Source organism: Chrysemys picta, chromosome 1 (genome assembly GCF_011386835.1).
Source record: "Chrysemys picta bellii isolate R12L10 chromosome 1, ASM1138683v2, whole genome shotgun sequence".
In the NCBI taxonomy this organism is placed as follows: Eukaryota; Metazoa; Chordata; order Testudines; family Emydidae; genus Chrysemys; species Chrysemys picta.
The window spans coordinates 95,629,499-95,654,513 of record NC_088791.1 but is presented as its reverse complement, the minus strand read 5'-3'; the positions used below and the strand labels follow the sequence as shown (position 1 = coordinate 95,654,513).

The 25,015-nt window shown below is 49.3% G+C and overlaps 1 protein-coding gene and 1 pseudogene across 2 annotated transcripts in view; one reads left to right on the top strand and one right to left on the bottom strand.

Annotated features, from left to right (window-relative positions):
- Positions 1-2,482, bottom strand: part of LOC122172496 (cytokine receptor common subunit beta-like) — a 36,281-nt pseudogene extending 33,799 nt beyond the window's left edge.
- The window catches only part of LOC101952438 (cytokine receptor common subunit beta), a 43,745-nt gene that overhangs the window by 3,841 nt on the left and 14,889 nt on the right, over positions 1-25,015 (top strand). The window contains exons 2-14 of one of the 2 annotated variants that reach the window (XM_042843589.2): positions 3,515-3,608; positions 4,130-4,259; positions 4,371-4,436; positions 10,418-10,563; positions 11,539-11,708; positions 14,469-14,598; positions 16,717-16,901; positions 17,478-17,635; positions 18,075-18,246; positions 23,208-23,343; positions 23,434-23,594; positions 23,992-24,137; positions 24,244-24,415. In XM_042843589.2, coding sequence (XP_042699523.2) covers positions 11,645-11,708; positions 14,469-14,598; positions 16,717-16,901; positions 17,478-17,635; positions 18,075-18,246; positions 23,208-23,343; positions 23,434-23,594; positions 23,992-24,137; positions 24,244-24,415 — 1,324 coding nt within the window. In that variant the 5' untranslated portion in view covers positions 3,515-3,608; positions 4,130-4,259; positions 4,371-4,436; positions 10,418-10,563; positions 11,539-11,644. Of the gene's footprint in view, positions 1-3,514; positions 3,609-4,129; positions 4,260-4,370; positions 4,437-6,676; positions 10,564-11,538; positions 11,709-14,468; positions 14,599-16,716; positions 16,902-17,477; positions 17,636-18,074; positions 18,247-23,207; positions 23,344-23,433; positions 23,595-23,991; positions 24,138-24,243; positions 24,416-25,015 lie in introns of those variants that run through there. The other variant, XM_008179336.4, reaches the window with a different exon arrangement.

The following is a 25,015-nucleotide window of genomic DNA, read 5'->3' as shown; positions in this document are numbered from 1 at the left end:
GTTCTCCACAGTGGTAAAGAAGGAACTAAGGTGGTTCAGAGGGATGGACACCCCTAGACGTGAGCCTTTGACATTGACACTGGTGACTTGCTCTGTCTCCCTGCCCCTCACATTTCCCCCCTCCTCTCTGTCTCTCTTTCACACACACCTCACAGAGTCATCCTCCCATTTGTCCACACCTCCAAATGGATATTCATTCACTTACACTCCCACCTGAATTTACATGTCATTCTGTCCCTCCACTCTCCTCCAGGGGTCTGTCTATCCCTGCAATGCACCTCCAGTTCATCCACCTACTCACTAGCCAGCTTGTTTACACATTTGCCCAACAGCCCACCTGTCCATCCATCCATCTACTCACTCTCCTGCTCTTCCATCCAACCATCCATCCATCCATCCACTTCTCCATTCAGCCATGCGCCCTCCCATCTGTAATTCCATCCACATTTCCATCCACTTACCATACCACCCATTCACATAAACAATCGCCCTCTTGCCTGTCAGTCTAGTCACCAACATACTCCTCTGGAATGGCAGAGGGAGCAGTCAAGCAGAGGAAAGGGGGAAAGTAGGAGAGGGAATGGAGAAGAGTAAAGGGACTGGAAGGAGGGGAGGGAAGATAATAAAAGGGACGGAAAGAAAAAGAAGAGGAAAAGAAACTGAAACTCACCTCGAGATTCTCCAACCCTGAAAGCCCAGCACAGAGCCAGCAGAGCACTGCAGAACTCCTTCATGTTCACGCCAGCCTGCACCCACCAGCTCAGTCCTGCTCCCTGTGCTCTGGGCTGGTCACTGGCCTGGGGTTCTTGCAATCACACTTGTTAACTCCTTCTTTGTCACCTGTTGAATGTGGAAGTCAAGCTCTGATGGTCAGGTGGGAGATACAAAACCTCCCCTCCCTGCACTGAGAAGACTTTTCACTGATCCATCAAGGCCACAAGGGACCATTAGGTCACCTAGTCAGACCTCCTGTAGGACACAGGATGGAAAATAAAATTTACTTTGCAAGACCCATACATTGCAGAGCAAGGTCCCCATCTCCTTACCGGGGCGTTGCTGAATGCCCAGAGAACTGAGAGCCAATTGTGCTCTATTTGACTAACATAAGCATTGTCCCCATTAACCTCATCAGCAAGAAACAGTCCTAGGCTGTGGAAAGAGGGGAATTCAGTCTCCATGTTCATTCGTTCCCCGGGCTTCCCCCGAACACACAGCCACACACCCACACTTCCCCCATTGATCCCAAGGCTAACCTGGAGACACACCATCCTACCCTACCTTACCCCATCTCCACCACTTAAATACACCTCTCTCCTCTTGGAGTGAGATGGGTTTCAGTCTTCATGTTCCTTCAGTTCCAGGCTTCTCCCCCATCTGCTTCTCCTCCAGTGAGACCGCAGTTGAGAATCTCTTTGAAGTGATTCCAACTGGCAGTTTGCAGCCAGGGCCCCAGGAATTGCTTTGGGACCCAATCCACAGGCATAATCCCAAAGGAGATTTACCATCTTCTTTTGTGGGATCTAGCATTGAATTTGGTGGTGCAACAACCATAGGCCAAAATCTTCACTGGTGTAACCCAACTGAAGTTAAAGGAGTTGCACCACTGCAGAATGTGCCCCCATATTACTGCTTTCTAAAGGGCATGACAGCCCCACCCCGCCTTGGGCACAGCCACAGAACCAAGCCTCTGTGCTCTGGGGATGTCTGTTCTGTGGCTTTTCCCCACTTCGGGGGAGCATGGAGAAGAGGATCCACCCAAAACAACCCCCAGCTTCCTAAATGCCATTTCCTTTGATAGAATATGGCCTGCTAGACAACTGAACATTCACCACAGAGAAGAGATCCCACTGTGACTAATGGCTCCAGAGCTCATGAGCCCTTGTCTGTCCAGGGACAGGCTCTCTCTGCCACGTATCCTTCCCCCAGTAAAGGCAGAGTTTCCTCACCTGAGCCAAGAGCTGCTGGTGGGACAGCCCCCTCACAGCAGGTGGATCACTGACCCTCTCAGTTCTCACTCCCTGGCAGCTGGAGCGTCTTTACACATACAGGAATCAGCAATGACCATGGCTGTCCAAGACTGGAATGGATCCCCATGGGAAATAATGAAATTGGGGTATCCCCTATACCTGTTGTCCTCTGAACTTCAGCTTCCACACCCCTATATGCCTCCTTTCAAGGAGCAGATACAGCCCTGAACGCCGTGGAGCTGAAGTGTGAGACTCGGACTCTGAACTTCCTATTTTTGGTGTTTTCACACCCACCGGGTCCCTGCCACAGATGCAGTTCTTAAAAGCTGAGAGGGGGAGGAAATCTATCCCATTTCATTGTGACCTTTCACTGATTCTTATTAACCGGTTTGGAGGAATCAGGACACGTTGATTTCTAGGAATCAAGAGTAGTACGCTGCTAACAGAGACTGGCCTTTGCTTCCCATCTCCTTGCCCCCATATCCAGTCAGACACTTGCGAAGAAGAGAGAAGGAAAAGGGAAGTAGCGCTAGCAAGAGGAGTTCTGTATTTGTCTCCCGCCCACCCCGCTGTAGCTTACCATAAGACTGTAAGATTTTGGGTGCAGTGACTGCTTTTCACTACATATGTGTGCAGCACCTTGCCCCCTGGGCTCTCAGTGACTTCAATTAGCTTTAGATCAATAGCAACTCACTACCACTTATTTCCCTCCCTTCTAAAATTTGCAGACAGTGTCACCTACTCCTCTTTAGTGTGTGTCCATCTGGGGTGACAACGTCTGCGACCATTGTCTTCTATCACAGATAAGCACAGTGCCGTTTTCACAAAGTGGTTGCAGCTCCCAGGCCCCCAAATTATACTGATTTTTTCATTTTACCTTATTTATCTCTACACTTCTCCAGTCCCCAGTGATTTCGACATCAATTTCTAGCAATGGAGGGGTTCTTGGTTTTAGTTTCCTGTATAACAAGCTAGCAGCTGGTGACAGCCTATGCTTCAGTGGTGCCATTCTGTGATTAAACAGTTCTAAGTAGGATCAGAGTCTGGCTCTGCAGCCTTTTTCTATAGGCACTTGATTATTTTGACTCACTTTGCCACCGGCCCCTTGGATTGGGGATAATAAGGAGGCAGTCGGCTGCCAAATCCCCCCACTTTATTGCAAACTACTTAAACTCATGTCCACTAAACTTCGCACAAAGCCTTATAATACTGTCAGATACATCCATGTCGAGCAAAAATGGTGTTGAAATGCACAATCACCTGTTTAGCTGTAGTATCTTCTTGTAAGACTGTCTCAGGGATGTGATAATAATAGTCTAGGACAAGTGAATAGTCCCCCCCCTCCCGCCTATAGAAGCATATCTATGCTTTCCTCATGGGTCCAGCTCTCAGTGTGCATCTCAGTACCAGGGGTCTGCATGGGCAATATACTCCAAGAATGCGAGCTACAGGTAAGTAACCTCTTTCCTGTGTGGAAGCAGGACAGGAAAACAGGATGCAGTCGTAAACCGTGAGTTTATCATGTAAATGTTGGTTATTTCCCCTAGGCACTGTTTGACTTTCCTAGAATCAGTACACTGGAGATGACTTCAAGAAGGGAAACTTGATCTATCCATGCAGCAGGATCAACAAAGACTAGAGGTGAGACTGAATTTGGATCACAAAGCTGTCGGGGTGCATAAGCCATTAGCCTACTAGGGACTAAGCCTCCATCTCCAAATTGCAGGGTTCTTACTTTCTGGGCTGTGTTTGGATTTCAGGTTTTCTCTTCTCTGGCATTTGGGTTTCACTTCTACTCCTTCCCTGTCATACCATCTGGATTCTGTAGAAGTGAGTAGCATGCTCAAGGGCCACAGAAAGCAGAAGGAAACTCCTGTTTAGATGTGATTAGATTGCTTTTGTTTACGTGGCTTGGTACGTACTGTACTTCATCCACTCACACCACCCTATCTAAAAGGGGACTTGGGCAATACCGCAAAATTGTGAGACCAGGCTGGGGGTGCATGCAAGCTGATTGCTGATATGGTATCTCTGCTCTGTGAAAGAGAACAGCCTCTGAGGGAGGTGTCTGATTTGTGTATATGACATACATTTCCACAGCAGATCACATGTAGCAAAAATAGTGCCCTCTTTGTCGTTCTTTTCCTTCCACTTGTCCCAAGGAACTGTCCACGATGCCACCGGAATCTTCCCATGTGCTCTTGTGAAGATCATTCAAGACTTACCCCCAGAGGAGGGCACTATCAATTGGCTGCGCTGCTATTACCAGGATGACACTCTCCACGGCATCAGGTAATGAGATGATGCTTTCATGTGACTGCTGGAGAGATGCCCAGACTCCTGCAGCCCAGTCAGGGATCTGCTCTGATCAAGTGAGATGACAATGTCTTTTCCCTCTTCTAGGGACATATCAGTGGAAGAGGACCTGAGCAGCACCCCATTGTTCAAGGACCTCATGGCATTAATGAGGTACAGCACAGGCAGATGGAGGTGCAGCCACTACTGGATGCAGAGATTCACTCCCAGGCATATTTCCTGAGTTCCTCCCACTCCTGGCTGCGTTAGGGTCTGTCCAGCCATCCCAGTGTTCTGGGCTTGACATACTCTTCCCTATTACTCTGGAGAGTTGGCAGTTGTCACAACCTGGCCCAGTACCACTCTGTATGGTCCCTAGTCTGTTGTGAATGGACCCAATGACTGGGTTCCATGTGCTTCCAAGCCAAGTGGGCCTGGGCAGAGTCTAATAATTGTTTCTAGCTGTGGGAGTCTAGGACACACTCCCAGGCTTGGGCCTTTTGTCTGACACCCTTGGGATGTGGGGCACCGCTGTCCAGCCACCCTAGACCCTTAAACTGGTGTCTGAGACCTGCTGAGCACCCCAGTTATTTAGTCCTGCTCCCCAGATCTCCTCTGAGGCTGTGGGTCACTCAGGGATTCTAGTTTAACCCCTTAGGGGACAATATGGCAGAAAAGCGAGGAACGCAGACTTAGCAGAGGAATTTCTTAACCACAGAGACTTTACTCTTAAAGGACTCAAGAGTTACAGCTCTCTGAAAACAAAAGTCCTGAGACACCTCCTCCCCTGGTGTGTGCTCGCCTCTGCTGGGAGTCTGAGGTTTGTCAGTGTTTCAGGTGGATCAGAGACCTACCTGCTCTCCCCTCCTGCAAGTCCTTTGGTTGTGTGTATGCAGAGATGATTGGCCCTCCTGTACAGAGCAGAATCCTGCTCTTAAATAGATCTCTGTCTCTCTGCCATGTGGGAAACTCCAGTCCCCCTACATTCTTAATCACAAGACTCAGCTTTTGAAGGAAATCTTTGTTCATGCTGGGAGTCCAAACCAGTTTATTTAGGAGCCTGTTGCAGACAGAGACCTTCTCAGTGCCCAGCTACAGGCTAGCCTCTTCTTGCAGCAGCAGCATTCTGCATACCCCAGCCCCTAGAGGAGTTAAGCGAATTCACTGTGCTCCCACATTAGGCTTAAAGGGACAGCTGCTATGTTGCTTATTATATATGCCTTGATTGCAATCCCTCGAGGTGGGGAGTGGGGGGGTTGTAACTATTTGTGTCACCGGGGGACCGGCTGGGAACTCAGAGCTACTCCTGGAAGCATTGAGGGAAATGTATTGTTCCAGTGTAGAGACTGCAAAGTAGCTTTCCTTCCTCCTCTCTCCAGGCCAAAATATTTTAAGTTCCCTACCATAAAACCAGAGGTTGTCAAGGTTCCTCCTTGAATGCGTTAAATCCCATGGCTTTCTGTAACTCTTACCACTTTTAGGAAATGGGCCCCATGATGACTGATGATAATTTCCATGACGTAATTGCTCAATCAAATTTCACTCCTTCTCTGGCTTCCTCCTTTTTTTAACCAACTTTTGCAGCCTCACATGACATAGCTACCAGCAAATTGCTATTATATCAAACCCTGCTACAGTTCGAGTAGAAGCTAGTCTGAACCTTTAACTCCTTTTTCTCAGTCACTTATAACTTTCTGACATGTTTACTTATGGGGCTGAAATTTCCCAAGCTTGGTCTTTGCCTGAAAGTGAAATTTTTTTTGAAAGCTTCAGCAAAATCTGTTTAGCCATTTTTAGCATGAGGAATTTGGATGGAAGAAAACACTTTTATAAAATTTTTCTTGCAATAATTGGTTTTCAGTTGCAGGGCTGTTAAAAATAATCCTCCTCCAAGAAAGTCATATATTGCTCCTAACAAGGGCTACTTATGTTTCTTAGATTATACAAAAATTATGATATATTTGAAAAATACTGTGCAATCGTATAATCGAAGATGGTACTGTAATGTACTTGCACCAATAGGCAGCATGCAGCTTGCGTGTGTAATTTTAAAGGGATGCCATTAACTTGAAATCTACTCCATTTGTAAAAAAAAAAAAAAAAAACAATTAAGAGTGGGTTCAGCGTTAGGTTAGGATTAGGATTGAATCCACCTGCAAATTTTGGTGTTTTTTGCAATCACATTTTCCTGGGGTTTTTTTAATGGTTTTTTCTCTTGTTGCTGCGTGTAAAACCCACACAAACAGGGGAAACTGATCCACTGACTAATAGCTGGATGAAAATTTTGACGTTTTTCCTGGCAAAAAAATGCAGTTCTGTGACAAAATATTTGACACATTTATGTCAATTTCACTGAATTATTTCAGTGTGTTTGTGGGTGGCGGGGAGGGGTTTAAGAGGGAGAACTTTTAAAAAATCCCCCCAAATCAAAATAAAATGTTTTGACAGTTTTGAAACTAAATGCTTTGGGTTTTGTTTGAAACAACTGTTTCCAAATTCCCTCTAATTTTATTTTTAAGAGGGTAGATCAAAATGAAACATTTCAGTCTTGTCAAAAGGCTTCATTTGACTCCAAAACAATTTATTTTTTTCAGCATTACCAATGAACCAAAATATCCCAGCAATTCTGATTATACCGGGGAAACAGTTACCTTAGGTGTTAATTGTAACAATGGGACATATCCTTTCAACTAGAGAATTTCCTGACTTGTGCAGACAACTTTGGAGCTTGCATGTGCCATTAGGCCCTGGTCCAGCAATGCACTTCAGCGTGTGCTTAACTGCAAGCATGTGAGTAGTCCCATGGAAACCAGAGGGCTAACTCATGTGCTTAAAGTTCAGCATGTGCTGAAGTGCTTTGCTCAATCAGGGCCTATATGTAGCTTTTTGTATGGGATTTGTATATATTAATTATACAGTGCCATCAGTGTGCTAGGTGCTGCTGGACAGACAATATAATCATAGAAATGCAGAGCTGGAAGAGACCTTGATAGGTCATCTAGTCCAGTCCTCTGCCCTGGGGCAGTACTAGATATTATCTAGACCAGTGGTTCCCAAACTTGTTCCGCCACTTGTGCAGGGAAAGCCCCTGGCGGGCCGGGACGGTTTGTTTACCTGCCGTGTCCGCAGGTTCGGCCGATCGCGGCTCTCAGTGACCACGGTTCGCTGCTCCAGGCCAATGGGAGCTGCTGGAAGCAGAGCAGGCCCGCAATCAGCCAATCACCCTTACTTCTGCGCTGCTGCCTTCAGAGCTGGGCCCTCAGTCAGCAGCCACCACTCTCTGGCCGCCCAGCTCTGAAGGCAGCAGCACAGAAGTAGGGCTGGCCTGGTATGGTATTGCCACCCTTATTCCTGCGCTGCTGCTAGTGGGGCGCTGCCTTCAGAGCTGGGCGCCTGGCCCACAGCTGCCTCTCTCCAGCCACCCAGCTCTGAAGACAGTGCAGAAGTAAAGGTGGCAATACCATGACCCCCCTAAAATAACCTTGCGACCCCCCTACAACTCCCTTTTGGGTCAGGACTCCCAATTTGAGAAACGCTGGTCTCCCCTGTGAAATCTGTATAGCATAGGGTAAAAGCACACAAAAGACCAGATTTCACGGGGTCAGACTGGATTTCACGGGGCCAGACCGTGACGTGTTTTTCGTGGCCGTGAATTTGGTAGAGCCCTATCTATGACCATTTCTGTTCTGTATTTTGGGGGGTGGGAAGCAGGGTGATGTATTCATATTGTATGATGAAGATGAAAGACTCTCCATTCTAATAGTAACTCAGAAGGATGTTAAACAGCAGCTACTGTACCATAGGTGCCGGCTTCCTCTGGGCCCAGGGGGTTCTCAACCCCCCGCTCTGCCCCAGGCCCCGCCCCCACCCACCCCCTTCCCCCAGGCTCCCACCCCTGCCCTGCCTCTTCCCACTCCACCTCTTTCCCACCTAGTTCTTCCCCTCCCGCCAGCATGCCCCATCTGCACTCCTCCCCCTCCCTCCCAGAGCCTCCTGCACGCTGCGAAACAGTTGATTGCGGCAGGCAGTCGGCGCTGGGAGGGAGGGGGAGGCGCTGGGACAGGAGGGGGAGCTGGCTGCCAGTGGGTGCTGAACACCCACTAATTTTTGTCCATGGGTGCTCCAGTCCTGGAACACCCATAGAGTCGGTGCCTATGAGTTAGACATCTTTAAATCAGCAGGTCCAGGATTTTAAAAGAGCTGGCTGAGGACGTCTGGGCTGTTAATGTTGAATTTCAATAAGTCTTAGAACACTGGAAAAGTTCCAGAGGACCGGAAGTAACCTAATGTTGTGCCAATACTTTAAAAAGTAAATAGGATGACCTGGGTATTATAGGCCTGTCAATCTGACATTGATCCCAGGTAAATTAATGGAGCAGCTGAGACAGAACTCAATTAGTAAAGAATTAAATGTGAGTAATATAATTAATACCAATCAACTTGGGTTTATGGCAAATAGATCTTGTCAGATTCGATATTTTTTATGAGATTACTAGTTTGGTTGATGAAGATATAGTGTAGATGAAATATACTTGGCTTTCTGTGAGGCATTTGAGTTGGTACTTCCGGATATTTTGATTAAGAAACTAGACTGATTCAAAATCAACATGGTACATTAAATGGATTAAAAACTGACTAATGGATAGGTCTCAGAATGTAACTGTAAATGGGAAATCATCAGTGTATTGCTAGTGGGGTCTATAGGGATTGGTTCTTGGCCCTACACTATTTAACATTTTCATCAGTGAACAATTTAGCAAGGGCTATGGTGGATTTGCCATCACTGGAAATGTTACAATCAAGATTGGCTGTTTTTCTACAAGATCTGCACTAGTTCAACAAGGAATTTAATTCAGGGAAGCCCTATGGCCTGAGTTAGACAGGCAGTCAAACTAGATGACCACAAAAGTCCCTTCTGATAAGCTATGCGGGGAACCATTCCCGGGGTCTTGTTCCTGTATACTTTCACTGTGCCTAGGGTCTTGGATGGGTACATACTTGGGGCTGCTAGCCCTTCCCACTGCTCACACTGCGGTCTGCATTATATTTTAAACTAGCATTAGTATGTCTCCTTGAACTGGGAATCACACCCCAGCCTGAAGTGCAGATGTGCCCTGTAGCAAGTGGAGCTCTGCTCTTGACTCTGACTCATTCTGGTCCCTTGCAATCTGTCTCATGGGGCTGCTGGACTCCAGTGTGCCCTAACACTCAGTCTGATATAACCTTGTATAGCCTGCCATTGTCGCCAGTCACCCCACGCCGTGCCCCTTACACACAGTCTCCCTGGGCACTGCACTGCAGAGCGCCCCATCCGTGGCCTATAAATGCCTTTACAGCCAACCTCAGAGGAATGCTGGCCCCCAGTTTGCCTTCATGCCCCACCTTGACCCTTATAACCCATGCCAAAGGGCTGCTAGGCTTCAGAGGGCCCCATCCTTGACACTCACAACTCTCCGTAGCCCACTTCTTGGGCCTCTAGGTTGAAGACTAATTGGTAGTTACAGGAAGTTGTATTTAAAACCATGTGGGATTCTTGGGTGAGTTATCCTACATTTCTACCCTCTAATTTTCTTCTAGCTCCTCTTGTGCTCTCTTTATTATTTAAAGTATGATGCAAAGCTCACTGAATTCACTGGAACTCCAGGGATCAATGTAGAAAAGAGTAATCCCTGCCCCCAAAGATCTACAATCTAGGTTATGGGAAGATACAGCATGTGGATGAAACAAACAGGGGACAGGAAGGGAGGGAACTACTTCTCTTTTACATCTGTCTTTTTCCCGAGGGTCCGAGTGGGGGGGCAGGGGGAGGGGGAAGGAGATAGGAAGCAAAGGACAGCTTCTTTTAGCAGTGTATTACTCCTGATTTCAAGAAAACAATGTGTCCTGATTCCTGGAAACTGTTTAATCAGAAACAATACAATATAACAATGAAAAGAGAAATACTCCCTTCCCCGCCCAGGTTTTAAGAACTGCCTCAGAAGGCGCTCCGAGGGTGTCAAACAAACTACAAAAATAGGAAGTTCAGAGTCTGCGTGTCACACTCCAACTTCAGAGTGTTCAGGGCTGTGTCTACTCCCTGAAAGGAGGCATACAGGGTGTGGAAGCCCTGAGAGGGCAAAAGGTGCAGGGGATACCCCAGCTTCATTATTTCCCAGGGGGATCCATTCCAGTCTTGGACAGTCATGGTCATTGCTGATTCCTGTATGTGTAAAGACGCTCCAGCTGCCAGGGAGTGAGAACTGAGAGGGTCAGTGATCCACCTGCTGTGAGGCGGCTGTCCCACCAGCAGCTCTTGGCTCAGGTGAGGAAACTCTGCCTTTACTGGGGGAAGGGTATGTGGCAAAGAGAGCCTGTCCCCGGACAGACAAGGGCTCATGAGCTCTGGAGCCATTAGTCATAGATCTCGTCTCTGTGATGAATGTTCACTTGTCTAGAACCTCATATTCTATCAAAGGAAATGGCATTTAGGAAGCTGGGGGTTGTTCTGGGTGGATCCTCTTCTCCATACTTTCCCAAAGTGGAGAAAAGCCCCAGATCAGACATCCCCAGAGCACAGAGGCTTGGCTCTGTGGCTGTGCCCAAGGCGGCGGGGGGGGGGGGGGGGTCTGTTATACTCTTTAGCAAGCAGTAATATGGGGCACATTCTCCAGTGGTGCAAGTACTTTCACTTCAGTTGAGTTACACCAATGGAGAATTTGACCATGGTTTTTGCACCACTGAATTCAATGCTAGATCCCACAAAAAGAGACAATAAATCTCCTTTGGGATTATGTCTGTGGATTGGGTCCCAAAGCAATTCCAGGGGAGCTGGCTGCAAACTGCCACTTGGAATCACTTCAAAGCAATTCTCTCGAGGGGTGTTGCTGGAGGAGAAGCATATGGGGGAGAAGCCCAGAACTGAAGGAACATGAAGACTGAATCCCCATCTCATCCCAAGAGAGGGGAGATGTATATGAGTGGGGGAGATGGGGCGGGGTAGGGTAGGATGGTGAGTCTCCAGGGCAGGCTTGCAAACAAATGAGGGAGCTGTGTATGTGTGCGGGGGAATCCCAGTGGTGAATGAACATGGAGACTGAATTCCCCTCTCTCCTGCAATGAACCGGTCCTGGAAGTCAATTTTATTCTCCAGCCTATGTCCTACAGGAGGTCTGACTAATGGTCCCTTGTGGCCTTGATGGATCAGTGAAAGGTCCCCTTAGTGCAGGAGGGAAGGTTTTCTGTCTCACAGAAGGTCCCAACCACCTGACCATCAGAGCTTGGCTTCCACATTCAACAGGTGACAAAGAAGGAGTTAACAAGTGTGATTGCAAGAACCCCAGGCCAGCGACCAGCCCAGAGCACAGGGAGCAGGACTGAGCTGGTGGGCGCAGGCTGGTGTGAAGATGAAGTTGTTCTGCAGTGCTCTGCTGGCTCTGTGCTGGGCTTTCAGGGTCGGAGAATCTCGAGGTGAGTTTTGGTTTCTTTTCCTCTTCTTTTTCCCCCCTGCCCTTTTTATCATCTTCCCTCCCCTCCTTCCAGTCCCTTTACTCTTCTCCATTCCCTTTCCTACTTTCCCTGTTTCCTCTGCTCAACTGCTCCCTCTGCCATTCCAGATGTGTATGTTGGTGACTAGACTGACAGGCAAGAGGGTGATTGTTTATGTGAATGGGTGGTATGGTAAGTGGATTGAAATGTGGATGGAATTACAGATGCGAGGGTGCATGGTTGAATGGAGAAATGGATGGATGGAGAAGTGGATGGTTGGATGGAGAAGTGGATGGATGGATGGAAAAGCAGGAGAGTGAGTAGATGGATGGATGGACAGGTGGGCTGTTGGGCAAATGTATGAAAAAGCTGGCTGGTGAGTAGGTGGGTGAACTGGAGGTGCAGTGCAGGGATAGACAGACCCCTGAAGGAGAGTGGAGGGATAGAACGATACATAGATTCAGGTGGGAGTGTAAGTGAACGAATATCCATTTGGAAGTGTGGACAAATAGGAGGATGACTGTGAGGTGTGTGTGAAAGAGAGACAGAGAGGAGGGGGGAAATGTGAGGGGCAGGGAGACAGAGCAAGTCACCAGTGTCAGTGTCAAAGGCTCACGTCTAGGGGTGTCCATCCCTCTGAACCACCTTAGTTCCTTCTTTACCACTGCAGAGAACAAACAGGACCCTCTGTCATGTCTATTGATTGCTCCTGTTTCTAGGATTAATCTCCCATCTGTGCACAGTTAGAGCTAGTTCAGGGGTGGGCAAACTTTTTGGCCCAAGGGCCACATGTGCATATGCAAATGGTATGGTGGGCCATGAATGCTCACAAAATTGGGGATTGGGGTGCAGGAGGACTCTGGCTGGGGATGAGGGCTCTGGCGTGGGGTCAGAAATGAGGAGTTCAGGGTGTGGAGGGAGCTCCGGACTGGGGGAGGGGGTTGGGGTGCAGGCTCCGGATGGGGTGCGGGCTCTGGGGTGAGGCTGTGGATGAGGGGTTATGGGTGCAGGAGGGTTATCTGGGCTGGGACCGAGGGATTCGGAGGGTGGGAGGAGGATCAGGGCTGGGACAGGGGGTTGGGGCGCAGGAGCGTGTCAGGGGTGCAGGCTCCAGGTGGCGCTTACCTCAAGCAGCTCCTGGAAGTAGCAGCATGTCCCCCCTCCAGCTCCTACGTGGAAGTGCAGATAGGTGGCTCGAAGCACTGCCCCGTCCGCAGGCGCTGCCCCTGCAGCTCCCATTGGCCGCGGTTCCCAATGGCAGCTGAGGAGCTGGAGCTTGGGGCAGGGGCAGCGTACGTAGCCCCCTGGCTGCCCCTATGCTTAGGAGCCGGAGGGGGGGATGCCGCTACTTCCAGGAGCCACACGGAGCCGCAGCACGCACGGAGCAAGGCAAGTCCCGGACCCCGCTGCCCGTCGGGAGCTCAAGGGCCGGATTAAAATATCTGAAGGGCTGGATGTGGCCTCCAGGCCGTAGTTTGCCCACCCTTGAGCTAGTTGTTTGTTGCTTGGTTCTAGGTCAGTGTACCTTAGAAAGGGAGGAATTTCTCCAAATTCCACAATGTTCCCTCTGAGCCCCTGTTGTCCCAGCTCTGCACCAAGCCCAGACCCCGTACAGAGCCTAAAATGGGTTTCAGAGGAGGTGCCTCATGCACATCTCTCTTTCCAGCGGTGGATGTGCATGTCTGATGTCTGCTGTGCTGGGGCAATCACACTCCCCAGCCCAATGTGCTATTGGCAGGGCTTTCACCTCTCACACACTCAAGGAAAGACACCCAAGTCTCCAGGCCTATCTGACCTCCAAGGCTCTTAAGCTATGTGATCCATTCTCAGGTCCAAATCCCATTCTCACACCAGGGCAGCCCTCTTCATTGCCAAGTCCTTCACTTGGGCCTTAGAGGTATTTTGTGGCATGGCTTGACATCATATGACATGTCATATAGTGCATTACTGCGAGCGACACCTCCTGAAATAATGCAACAATAATAAAGCAGTTCAGGAGAAGGAATGGAGGCAGTTGATGGGCTCACTCCCATATGCAGAGGAGGTCGTCTGACCAATGACACTGTGAGGATGCTCATGCACCCACCAAGAACATGGCTTTCAACGAGGGTTCTGTGTGCTCACCACCAGGGCAACTCCCACAATGCAAATCAGAACTGCCAACCCCCAGCGTTCAGAAATCAAGGGTCAGGCCTAAAAAATCCTGAGAGTGACTTAAATATCATGAGATTTGAATGAGAATACAGCTGGGGGGGGGGGTTGATTTGTCATTTGGTGTTGGCGTATTTAGGGCTCATCCTTCAAGCTTCTCTTCCCAGCCGTGTAGGTCAGACACTTACTTTTTGTACATGAAAAGTGAGAGTCTCGGGTAATAACCTCAGTGCAGATGTTGGGGCTTTAAGAAAAACACTCAGTAGTCTGAGACTCATGATAGACTCACACAAGTTGGCCAGACTGTGAATGCACAGGGACGATTCTCTCATTACCACAGCTCCTGGTATGTAAACTGCTCTTCTTCAGCCTCTGGATTGTGAGCATCGGGGAGCGGGAGGTTTTTGTCCATGACATCCCTGACACGTGAGCTAACTGACATGGGAGGGACTCCCAGGAGAGTTTACCCATTTGTGCCCCATTTCGCCATCTTTGCCCTCCCCGCCATGGCACCGGTGTGCACATCCCATTATTCCTCACTGCCCCTCTCTATGACCCACCCACAGCGTTGTGCTTTCCTTCCCCCTGCAGAGAGCCTCCCGATGCAGAGCCTGCGCTGCTACAATGACTACACCTCCCAGACGACCTGCACGTGGCAGGAATGCACAGTGACACGTCGCTTCCTCAATGTGACACTTTACCATGAGGACAATATAGACAAGTAAGTGCCTGACCCCTGCTCTGCTGCAGAAGGACTCAAGAGGCCTCTGGCTGCTGAACCTAAGAGGTGGGAATGGGAGGAGGGAAAGGGATCCGAGCTGACAGCCCGGCTTTGAGGAGCACATGGACACCTGTGCTGGTCCTGCTGAGGGGTGGAAGTTGGAGACTCTTTTAGGTCTGCATTGGGAGGATGGGGAGATACAGGAAGGTGCGCTGATCAGTTTATTTTATTAGTTTTTCTATCACTCTCCCTTGGTTTTTCTGGGGGATCCCAGGTGTGAGTGACGGCAGGGCCTGTTAGCTTACTGTACCTGGAGTGAAGAAATAGGCATTAGAGTACAGCTGTGTTGAGGTTCATTCATCAGCAGAAGAGAGAGGGATGGTTCCCCGCTCCCAAACATTCCCCTGGATCTTCTTTGTTGCAGGGTCAGAAGGAACATAGCTCTGGTGAGGTCACATCTGCAAAATAAGGATGGGTGGAGAGACTGAAAAGAGAGAAGTGGTTATGCCAAGCTGTGCAATCGGGTTTCCGCCCAGAGTTACTGGGCTGTGTACCTCCAGTATCTGCCCACCACATCTGTTTCCTTTAGAGAGGGGAACTGAGCCATCAGGCCTGGACGGATGTGGTGGGCAGAGAGGGAGATGTGGAAAGCAAGAGATGGGGAGATGGGGAGAGTAAAGGTCAGGGTTTAGGAATGGGGGAAATTGGTGGGGAATAGGAAGGTATCATCTCTATTGCCTTTTCGGGAAGAGATGCTGAAATCATTAGTGGCTTGATCCCATGCCTATTGAAGTCAGTGGAAGGACTCCCGCTGACTTCACTGTGCTTTGGATTGGGACCTAAGTGAGCCCATCACCCCTGGAAAAAGAACCCGTACAACGACTTGACTCTTGAGAGAATGCTCTGGAGTCCAATCAGAAGATGAGCTGTGAGGATGATCCTGGGATGAGCGTGAACTAGTCAGACAACTGGACATTAGTGCCAGCAATGTGCCCATGAGACACAGCTCTCTACTTATCCTTCACCGCACACAAGCACGCCGCTACCACCAAGACGGCCCAGTGCTTGGATGAGACCAGCTCATGGGTGAAGAACAGCTGGCTGAAGCTGAACCAGAGCAAGATAGAGGTGAAGCTGGTGGGCAGAGGAAAGCATTTTGAAGTGTTTGCAGCCACAGTGCAGTCTCTTTTGGCTGAAGTCACATACCCACAATCAGTCAGTTCAGTCCATCATTGAGGAGTACTCTTGGATTCCTCGCTGACCCTAAGCTCTCACATAGCAGTGCCAGCAAGTAATGCTTTTTATCATTTCTGGTTGGCTGGGGGACTCGGTCCCATCCTGGTGGACCTGGCTTCAGTTATTCACACCTTTGTCACTTCTTGGCTGGACCACAGCAAGGCAAAGTACCTGGGCATGAAACCTTCAGTGTGTAGGAAACTCCAGCTAGTACAGAACACTGCAGCGTGTCTCCTCAGCAACACAGGCCTATCGGGAACTCACCACCACTGTCCTCCACTGGCTTCCCACAGAATTTCAAATCAAGTTAAAGGTCTTGTCCTTATCTTCAAGGCTCTCCAGGGTTGGGGCCCAAGCCATCTAATGGGCCATCTAATGTTCTGGGACAAAAATTGTGGTTGACAACTCCACTTCTCTGGCACAATGGAACTCTTGTCACTAAGATTAACTCTCATCTGTGCTGGAGATAGAGCTTTCTCAGGGGCCAGTCTGAGACTGTGGAATCAACTTCTATGGGAACTTAACAACAGTCACAACCTCACACCTTCCACTCCAAGTGCAAGGCGATCTCTTTGACATGCCTTTGCTAATAGAAATACACAGCAACATGTGTATATTAAAAAAAAATCCCAACCAACACAAGACACTGCACTTCACATGCTTTTCCCCCTGGGGAGAGAATGAGACCCACCCACAGATGACAGATGTGAAGTCACATTGCTTAATGATCTACTCGAAGGTGCTCAGATGCTACGGTGATGAGTGCAGCATAAGAATCTATATAGACTAGAACAGAATGTGGGGAAGATTTCAGGAGCCTAATTTGGGATTTTCTATCTGTACCTAAATCAGCTCCTCCTCACCCACTTTCTCTGCACATAGGAGAAGCACACAGATCCCATGTGAGCCTCAGGGAGGCAAGGAGTTGCCGATCTGCCAGGACTCCTGTGTCTGCTGGAGCTGCCACAGGAACAGCACCATGTTTGCTATTGGGCTGCGCGACAGTTACACTTTCAAACCCGATCGGTTGCTGCAGGCCGAGCTGAACGTCAGCCTGTTCCAGAATGGTAAGGGCAAGACACCACCGCTCTCTTCTCTCCAGGAATATTTGAGATCCTGTGAAATTAAAACTTCTTCCTCTGCCCTGATCCCCTAACCCTAGTCAAGAATCCTGAACACTAACCTTTAACCTTACTTCTGCATGTCAGCCTATTATCCTGCCAGGAATAGTTTCATTTCCATTGTGAGGCCTGTGTTTCTGTTTCTCACTTAGAGGATGACGGATGGATGGATTCCTTCCTTCCAGCCTACAATGGAAAAACCAGACATATTCCTCCAAGTTGACCCACCCTCTTGCTCTGGCCAAGTGTCTCTGCCATTAGGAAAAAGTGATCTCAAACAAACCTTTTTACTCAGAAAAATGTAATATGTAATAAGTAATATGTCTTCACCTTTAAGTGAATACTGCACTCATGTCCCTATTACCCTTCTGTTCTGTTCACCACCATTTTCACTATGGCCTTGGCAATTCTACTTGTTACACTGCCAAGTGCCAACAGGATAAGTATTAGACAGGCCCTCTGCCCACTCCCCATCCCCATCTACCAATAACCGCAACCCGTGTTGTCCCTTCTCATTTCCAGTCCAGCCCCTCCCACCTCAGAAGCTCTGGATCAACGTCACAGAAGCAGGTGACTTCTTGCTGTCCTGGGAAGCAGCTGAAGGGACTAATGAAAGCCACTGGGTGCATGATGAATTGGAGTTTGAAGTGACCTACAAGCGGGAGTGGGAATCCTGGGAGGTAGGCATGAGATGTGCTTAGGCATTGGCATGTGCTGTTCTTGGTTGCACCTTTTAGAGGGTAGAAAACAAACCTTTTCAATCCTCTGAAACCTGCTTGGCTGCCGCTGACCCCAGCCGATCCTCTGAAACCTGAATGACCCAGACGGTGGGTCCGTGCACACTGTAGCTAGGTATGTGTGCATCTTACAAACCCTGTGCCGTCCGGCCTTGGCTAGTCATGGCCAGAGATCTAGCAAGTAAAAAGCAGCCTTTGCACTATGAGAGCAATGAGCCCTGCACAAGCAGTATCTGGCTCCACGTTACCCCGGGATCACAGCGCTGGCTGTGCTTGGCTAAGTAGAATTGCCCAAGAAAAGGATCCTCCCATGCCTCTCTAACAAGTCTCTCTATCTCTCTCCACCACCCCTGACTCCTCACTATCTCTTCCCCACTGACAGAAATCTTCCTCGGTGTCAGTCGCAAAATCCTCCCATTGCCTGCTGAGGCGTGATGCCCTTGTGCCAGGCAGCACCTATGAAGCTCGTGTGCGATCCAAGCCAAGCCAGGGCGCTGCTTGGTCTGGGCAGTCCAGCGAATGGAGCACTGCCGTGTCCTGGAAGTCCCAGGAAGGTAATTCCGGAGGCCGAGGGGGCGTGGGGGGAAGGAGGGACGTGATGAGATGCTGGCAGCAGAGGGATTTTGTGCTTCGCTTCCAGAGGATTTGGGGGCTGAGCTGATGACATTGGAGAATCTCTGGAATTTGATGAAAATGGTCCAGTTTCACTGGTGTTCTCTTATTTGAAGTGAATTTAGTGTTACTGACAGGTACCAGAGCAGTAGCTGCGGAAACTTCAGTGCTCTGGTTAGTCCCATGGCACAGGTACCAGTCCCAGTGCAGCACTGGCAGGGGCAGTACAAGCTCCTTATACAAACTTCCCCTGCCATTGCACCTGAAACCCCTCGCCTTGATGGGGCCCTTCTAGGTGTGCTCAGTATCGGGCCTCTCAGCAATAGGGCCAGTGAGTGCCAGTGGAGATAGTGGGTTTTGGGATGTGGGCTCCGGAGAGGTCAGTCTCTCTGTCTCTTGCAATATGTGGATTGTATCTTTTGGATGAATGGACCAGCATAATGCTCTGGGCTCTCATAGAAAACCCTGAAACAGAGGGCATCGCTATACTACTAAATGATGTTGACCCAAGTGATATTGGCATACAGCCTCCTCAGAAATTAAATCACATTTGTGTGTCCACACTATACTCCTTGTGTTGGTGGTGCGCATCCTCATCATCAGTGCTTGCATCGATGCAGAGAGCAGTGCACCATGGGTAGCTATCCCAGTGTGCAACTCGCCACCATCAAGCACAGGGGGTTTGGGGAAGGTTTTGCAGTGCCTCCTGGGGCCAAAATGAGTGGCACAGCGGTGACTGGGAACATGATTTCAACATCCCAGAATGCAGTATTCTCCATCCCATAATTTCATCTGCATCCCATAATGTTCTGTCTCCTCAACCTACAGCATGTGTGCCAAAGGTGGCACGTGAGCTTATTTTTTTAATGGCAGGGGGCGGGTCCCGGCCGCTGCTGAGCCTGCTGCCGGCCTGGGGTTCCGTTACTCAGCCAGCAGTGGGCTGAACGGGGCTGGCAGCGGGCTGAGTGGTCTGGGGTTTCGTCCGCCGGCTCCTGCCAGCCAGGGTCCCGGCCGCCGGCCCACTCAGCCCGCTGCCAGCCGGGGTCCCAGCCGGAACCCCAGACCAGCAGTGGGCTGAGCGGGCCGGTGGCCAGCCATTAAAAAAAAAAAAATCGGCTCACGTGCCACCTTTGGCACATGTGCTGTAGGTTGAGGACCCCTGTTCTAGTGCATACAGTGTATACTGTATGTACTGTACCTTATGGTAATTTTCACTATACATGATTTTCCTCTTATGCTCTGACCTTAGAACCTAACCCCCGCCTAAGATGTGACTCCACTGTAGTGCAAAAAAAAAATTTGGGGCACCGCTTTTTGGCCTAGTTTCCCTAGTGGTTATACCAGCCCTGCATCCGGCCCTGCTAACTTGAATTCATTCCAATTAGTCAGAAGATCTCTGACGTGTTCTTTATTTATTCTGATCTGCATCCCTTCCTCTTTATTATCTATGGCAACTTCACTAGTCATCCAGTCACATGTTATTTTTTGTGAAAGACTGACGCAAAGGAAGGCATAGCTGCTCACTGCCTACTATCTTCCATTACCAGCTCACCACCTCCATTGAGCAGCAGGCCCACATCATCCCTGATTTTTCTTTTTCATCTGACACATTTATAGAACTCTTTCTTGTTGTCTCTAACATGCCGTGCCAGATGCAACTCATTCTTGCCTTAGCTTTCTTGAGTTTGTCCTTACACACTCACACTAGTCCCATGTAAACTTCCTTGGTGACACGGCCCTCCTTCCATTTCCTGGATGTATCCCATTTGGTTTTTAGATAGGTAAAAAACTGCTTGTGCAGCCACATTGGCCTCCTGTGGCTCTTCTTATCTTTCTTCTGCATTAGAATAGCTTGATGTTTAGCCTCTAATATTACATCTTTTAGGAATGGCCAGCACGCTTTGGCTCCTTTTCTTCCTAATTGGTCTTTCCATGGGACCTGGCCTACTATTTCTCCAAGCTGGTTGAAATCTATCTTTCTGAAGTCCAGTGTTCTTGTTTGGTTGTTCTCATGTCCTCCTTTCCTTAGGATCTTGAATTCTATCAGATCATGATCACTTCCCTCCAAGTTCCCGGCCACCTTCATGTTCACAACTAATTCATCCCTGTTGGTCAACACCAGGTCCAAAATGGATGACCCCCTAGTTGTTTCTTTCTGAATCAGAAAGCTGTCCCCTACACATGCTAAGAATTGGCAGGACATACTATGTTTCGCTGTAATAGTCTTCCAGCAGATATCAGGGAAGTTAAAATCCCCCATTAATATTAGCTCATGTGTGTTAGCTAATCTTGTTACGTGCTTGTAGAATGCCTCATCCACTTCCGCTTCTTGATTTGGTGCCGTATAATAGACCTCCACCATAACATTGCTAATCTGCTTTTCCATTTTTATCCTCGCCCAGAAACTCTCAGTATGTTTGCCATTCACTTCCTCTTGGACCTCAGAGCAAGTGTCTACATTCTTGATATACAGCACAATGCTGCCTCCTTTTCCACCCATACCTTTCCTTTTGGAACAAACTATATCCCTCTAATCATGAGAGGTGTCCTACCAAGTCTCTGTAATGCCAATTAAGTCATAATTTTCTTCATATACCATGACTTCCAGTCCATCCTGCTTATTCCCCATACTCCTTGCATTGGTATACAGACATTGAAGATATTTTGCAGACTGTCCTGTTGCTTTTCTTCTTGCCTTTTTAATGCAGTTGTGGTTTCTATGATCATTCCTTGGAGGCTAGATTACTGTGGGACATAGAAAGAAACAATTCAAAGTTGTTGACGGCATTCACGGAGCAGCTGCAGATGATGGAGAGCTGGTTCTGGGTCTGAGAAACAAGCATTGACTGGTGGGATCACATTGTCATGCGGGTTTTGGATGATGAGCAGTGGCTGCAGAACTTTCGGATGTGCAAGGCCATATTCCTGGATCTATGTACAGAGCTCGCCCCAGCACTCCAACTCAGAGACACCAAAATGAGATCTGCATGGACAGTGGAGAATAGGGTGACCAGATGTCTCGATTTTATAGGGACAATCCCAATATTCAAGGCTTTGTCTTATAGGCACCTGTTACCCTGCACTCCATCCCAATTGATCTCAATGAAAAAAATCCCAATGGTTATAGCTGCCTGCTGTGTTCTGCGTAATATCTGTGAAGCAAAGGAGGGAACGTTTCCACCAGGGTGGAGGGCAGAGATAGAATAGATGTCTGTTGAGTGGTGTGGGAAAATGTCCTACCGTGGTGGAAGAAATAAGGCAGCCCTCCCCAGAAACCTTCAGCAGGGGATTGCAGACAACCTCAAGATCATTATAGAGGATTCCTGGGACATCCTGGTGCACATAAACAAACTGTTCTGTGGGGACCCTTCTTCTTAACTCTAGAGGGGGATGAGAAGCGGATAGCAACACTTCCTCTATTGGTTATTTCACTACCTCTTCTAGCATAAGTAAAAAAAGAGTAAATCAACAGATGTGTCCTGCTACTTCGGTGGTTCCAACCCAATAATTTCAAAGCAAACTGCAGCCTTACCAGAGGTTCCTTCCCCTGCATCAGACTCATCTCTGCTGGACTGTAGGGACTGGCTGGACTGCCCAGGACTCAAAAACAGGTCCTGGCTCACTGTGAGGCTGGAACCCCAGACACCTGTTCTCCATTCTCCTCCTTCTCTTCTTCCTCCACCTCCTCTTCACTGTTCATAGCAGGGGCCTGTGACTCGGGCTCCTCTGAAATATCCACGGGACTCTTGGGGGTGGTAGTGGGGTCTCCATTGAGGATGGCATGCAGCTCTTTGTAAAAATGGCAGGACTGCGGCTACACACCAGAGTGATTGTTAGCCTCCCTTGCCTTCTGATACACCTGCCACAGCTCCTTGGCTTTCACACTGTGCTGCTGCTGGTCCCTCCTGTAGCCCTTCTCCTCCATGCCCCAAGTGACCTTCTCCTAGATGTTGACATTTCTATGTCTAGCTCAGAGCTGTGCCTGCACAGTTTCTTCTCCTGACAGACCCAAGAGATCCAACTCCCTCCCCATCCCCAGTATACTCCAGGCAGGAGCGCGTCTGTAGCATGTAGCCAGCATGGTCAGCAGGGCAGTTGCTAGGCGTTCTCTAGAGCTGCTAGGTGAGCTCTCCAAGCCGGGCAAACAGGGAAATGGAACTTCAAGAATTCACAAAGCTTTAAAGAGGAGGGGTGGCTTCCTGTGTACCTGGCTGCTGAGCAATGGAGTTCAAAATGGTGACCAGAGCGGTCAAAATGGGGCATTGTGGGACACCTAAAGACCACAAATGGCTGATATAAGTAACGCAGGGTCTACACTGACAATGCTTCGACCTAACTACATCTACCTAAATTCTATGCTGCTCACGGAGGTGGAGTTATTAAATCAGCATAGCAGGTGCTTTAAATCAGCAGGAATGAAATTTTAGTGTAGACATTTACTAAGGCTAGGTCTACACTACCCGCCTGAATCGGCGGGTAGAAATCGACCTCTCGGGGATCGATTTATCGTGTCCTGTTGGGATGCGACAATCGATCCCCGAATCGACACTCTTACTCCACCAGCGAAGGTGGGAGTAAGGGCCGTCGACGGGAAGCCGCAGAGGTCGATTTTGCCGCCGTCCCTACAGCGGGGTAAGTCAGCTGCGATACGTAGAATTCAGCTACGCTATTCGCGTAGCTGAATTTGCGTATCTTAAATCGACCCCCGCCCCCGTAGTGAAGACCTGCCCTAAGTTAGGTCAACGTAAGCTGCCTTACATCAACCTAACTCTGTAGTGAAGATCAGGTCTAAAAGTATTCCCTTCTTCCCTCAATGTTACAATCAGTCCCCGCTCCACTGTCCTCCCCATCCCTCCCAACCCTGCCCCTCCCAGAGCTACACTAACCACTGGCTCCTCACTAGGGGATGAGGCTCAGCCCAAGAACCTTCGCTGCCTCTTCAATGGGGTTGATCGGCTAATGTGCAGCTGGGAAGTGAGGACAGAAGTCACCAGCTCTGTCTTGTTCGCGCTCTTCTACAGAACCCCACCGGCATCAGAGTAAGTGACCTGCCCATGGCAACTTATGCCTGTCGTCCTGTATCTGACCATCCCTCCTGCTCACTCAGGCCTGGCTGCTCTCTTCCCCAGAGAGACAGAATGCTCTCCAGTCCATGAGGAGGAATTGCCTGGCAGCCACTACCTGCTCCACAGCTGTGAGATCAATGTCACCAACCCCAGCAGGCTGAGCCAGTACCTCATAACTGTCCGGCCCAAGGAGGAGGAGAAACTGATTCAAGCCTCCCAAAACAGTGAGAGCCCATTTGGATCCTCTGCTCAGGGTTATCGGGGGGTTTCTCCTCCAGCTTAGGAAACGCTTGGGTTGACAGAGGTGGAATGGTTAACAAAAGAGCTAGACAGTGATGTGTGGGTGGGACAGAGAGCTGGTAAAGGAAGCTCCCAGCACTGGAGCTCCTGACTGGCACCGACAGAGCACTGCTGCGAGGAGGCACAGAATGGGCGTGTGGAGATGAGATGTGTCAGATGAGGGCACTGCTATTAGCAGTCCTTGGTGCTAGTCTGCTCAGGCAACAAGTTTCGCACCCGCATATCCTTAGTCCTGCCCACAACCCAGAGTGGAAAAGGGAATGGGCAGGAAGATAAGCTGGGAGATGGATGCATGTTCCTAATGCATTGTTTGTGTTCTAGTCAAGCCACTTGCACCTGTCAACGTGACAATGACAAAGATGAAAGACCAGGAGTATGAGCTGAGATGGACAAAACAGATCCTAAGCTATGACCATATAGGCCAGAGATATGAATTCTTATATTGGAAGACTGTTGACTCCTTGGAGGTAGGTGATGGTACTGTTGGGAGCCCAGGACTCTGCCAGGGAGGTGGGTGGATGGGACAGAGAGTTCCTCACCCCTCCTCCATCTCTTCTCCTCTTCTCTTCCCAGAATGCCCAGATTGTAAACATCAGCAATGACAAGCCTCCCTTCATCATCACCCTGCAGATGCTGGAGCCCTCCACACACTATAGGGGAAAAATGCGGGCGAGGGTGCACTCGGATAGCTACAAGGGGCCCTGGAGCGAGTGGAGTGAGGAGTGCACCTGGGAAACTGAGAGTGGTACATCCCATCTGGGCTACTGGCTTGGGGCTTTGGGGGAGGGGGTCAGTTCCCTCCCTAGAGAAACGGGTCCCTTGGCTGGAGTTTCAGGGAAACTGAGGTTTCATACACTTACTTAAGCAAAGAGCTTGACCAGGGTCCCCTTGGTACCTGGCTGCATGCTTCATATCACAGAGAAGGAGTATAATTGGCTTATCTGAATGGGATCCCAGGGCTGCCATTCTCCATAGGAGCAAGAAAACTATATGAAAATCAGGGGCAGGAAGTGGATGCACTAGGTGAGGAGGGAAGGAGGCCTCCACAAGGAAGATTAGAAGCATGAACTGCCTACATTGTCAGTGTCGTACAGTGGATTTAGTTCCATGATTCCCAGGAAAATTAGGGAGGTGTGACATTCCCCTCTGGTGTTATATGGACTGGTGATCTGCTAGGTCACTCCAATCCTTGACTCTGGGAGCCAGCCTTACCCTGCTCTGCTGTGAGAACCCCCACTCCTGGGCTGTTCACACACAGCCTCTGGCATGTAAGCTGCTCCCTGCTACTTGCAACCAAATGACACTAGTCAATATCTCCGGTCCCAGACACAACCCTAGGAACCTC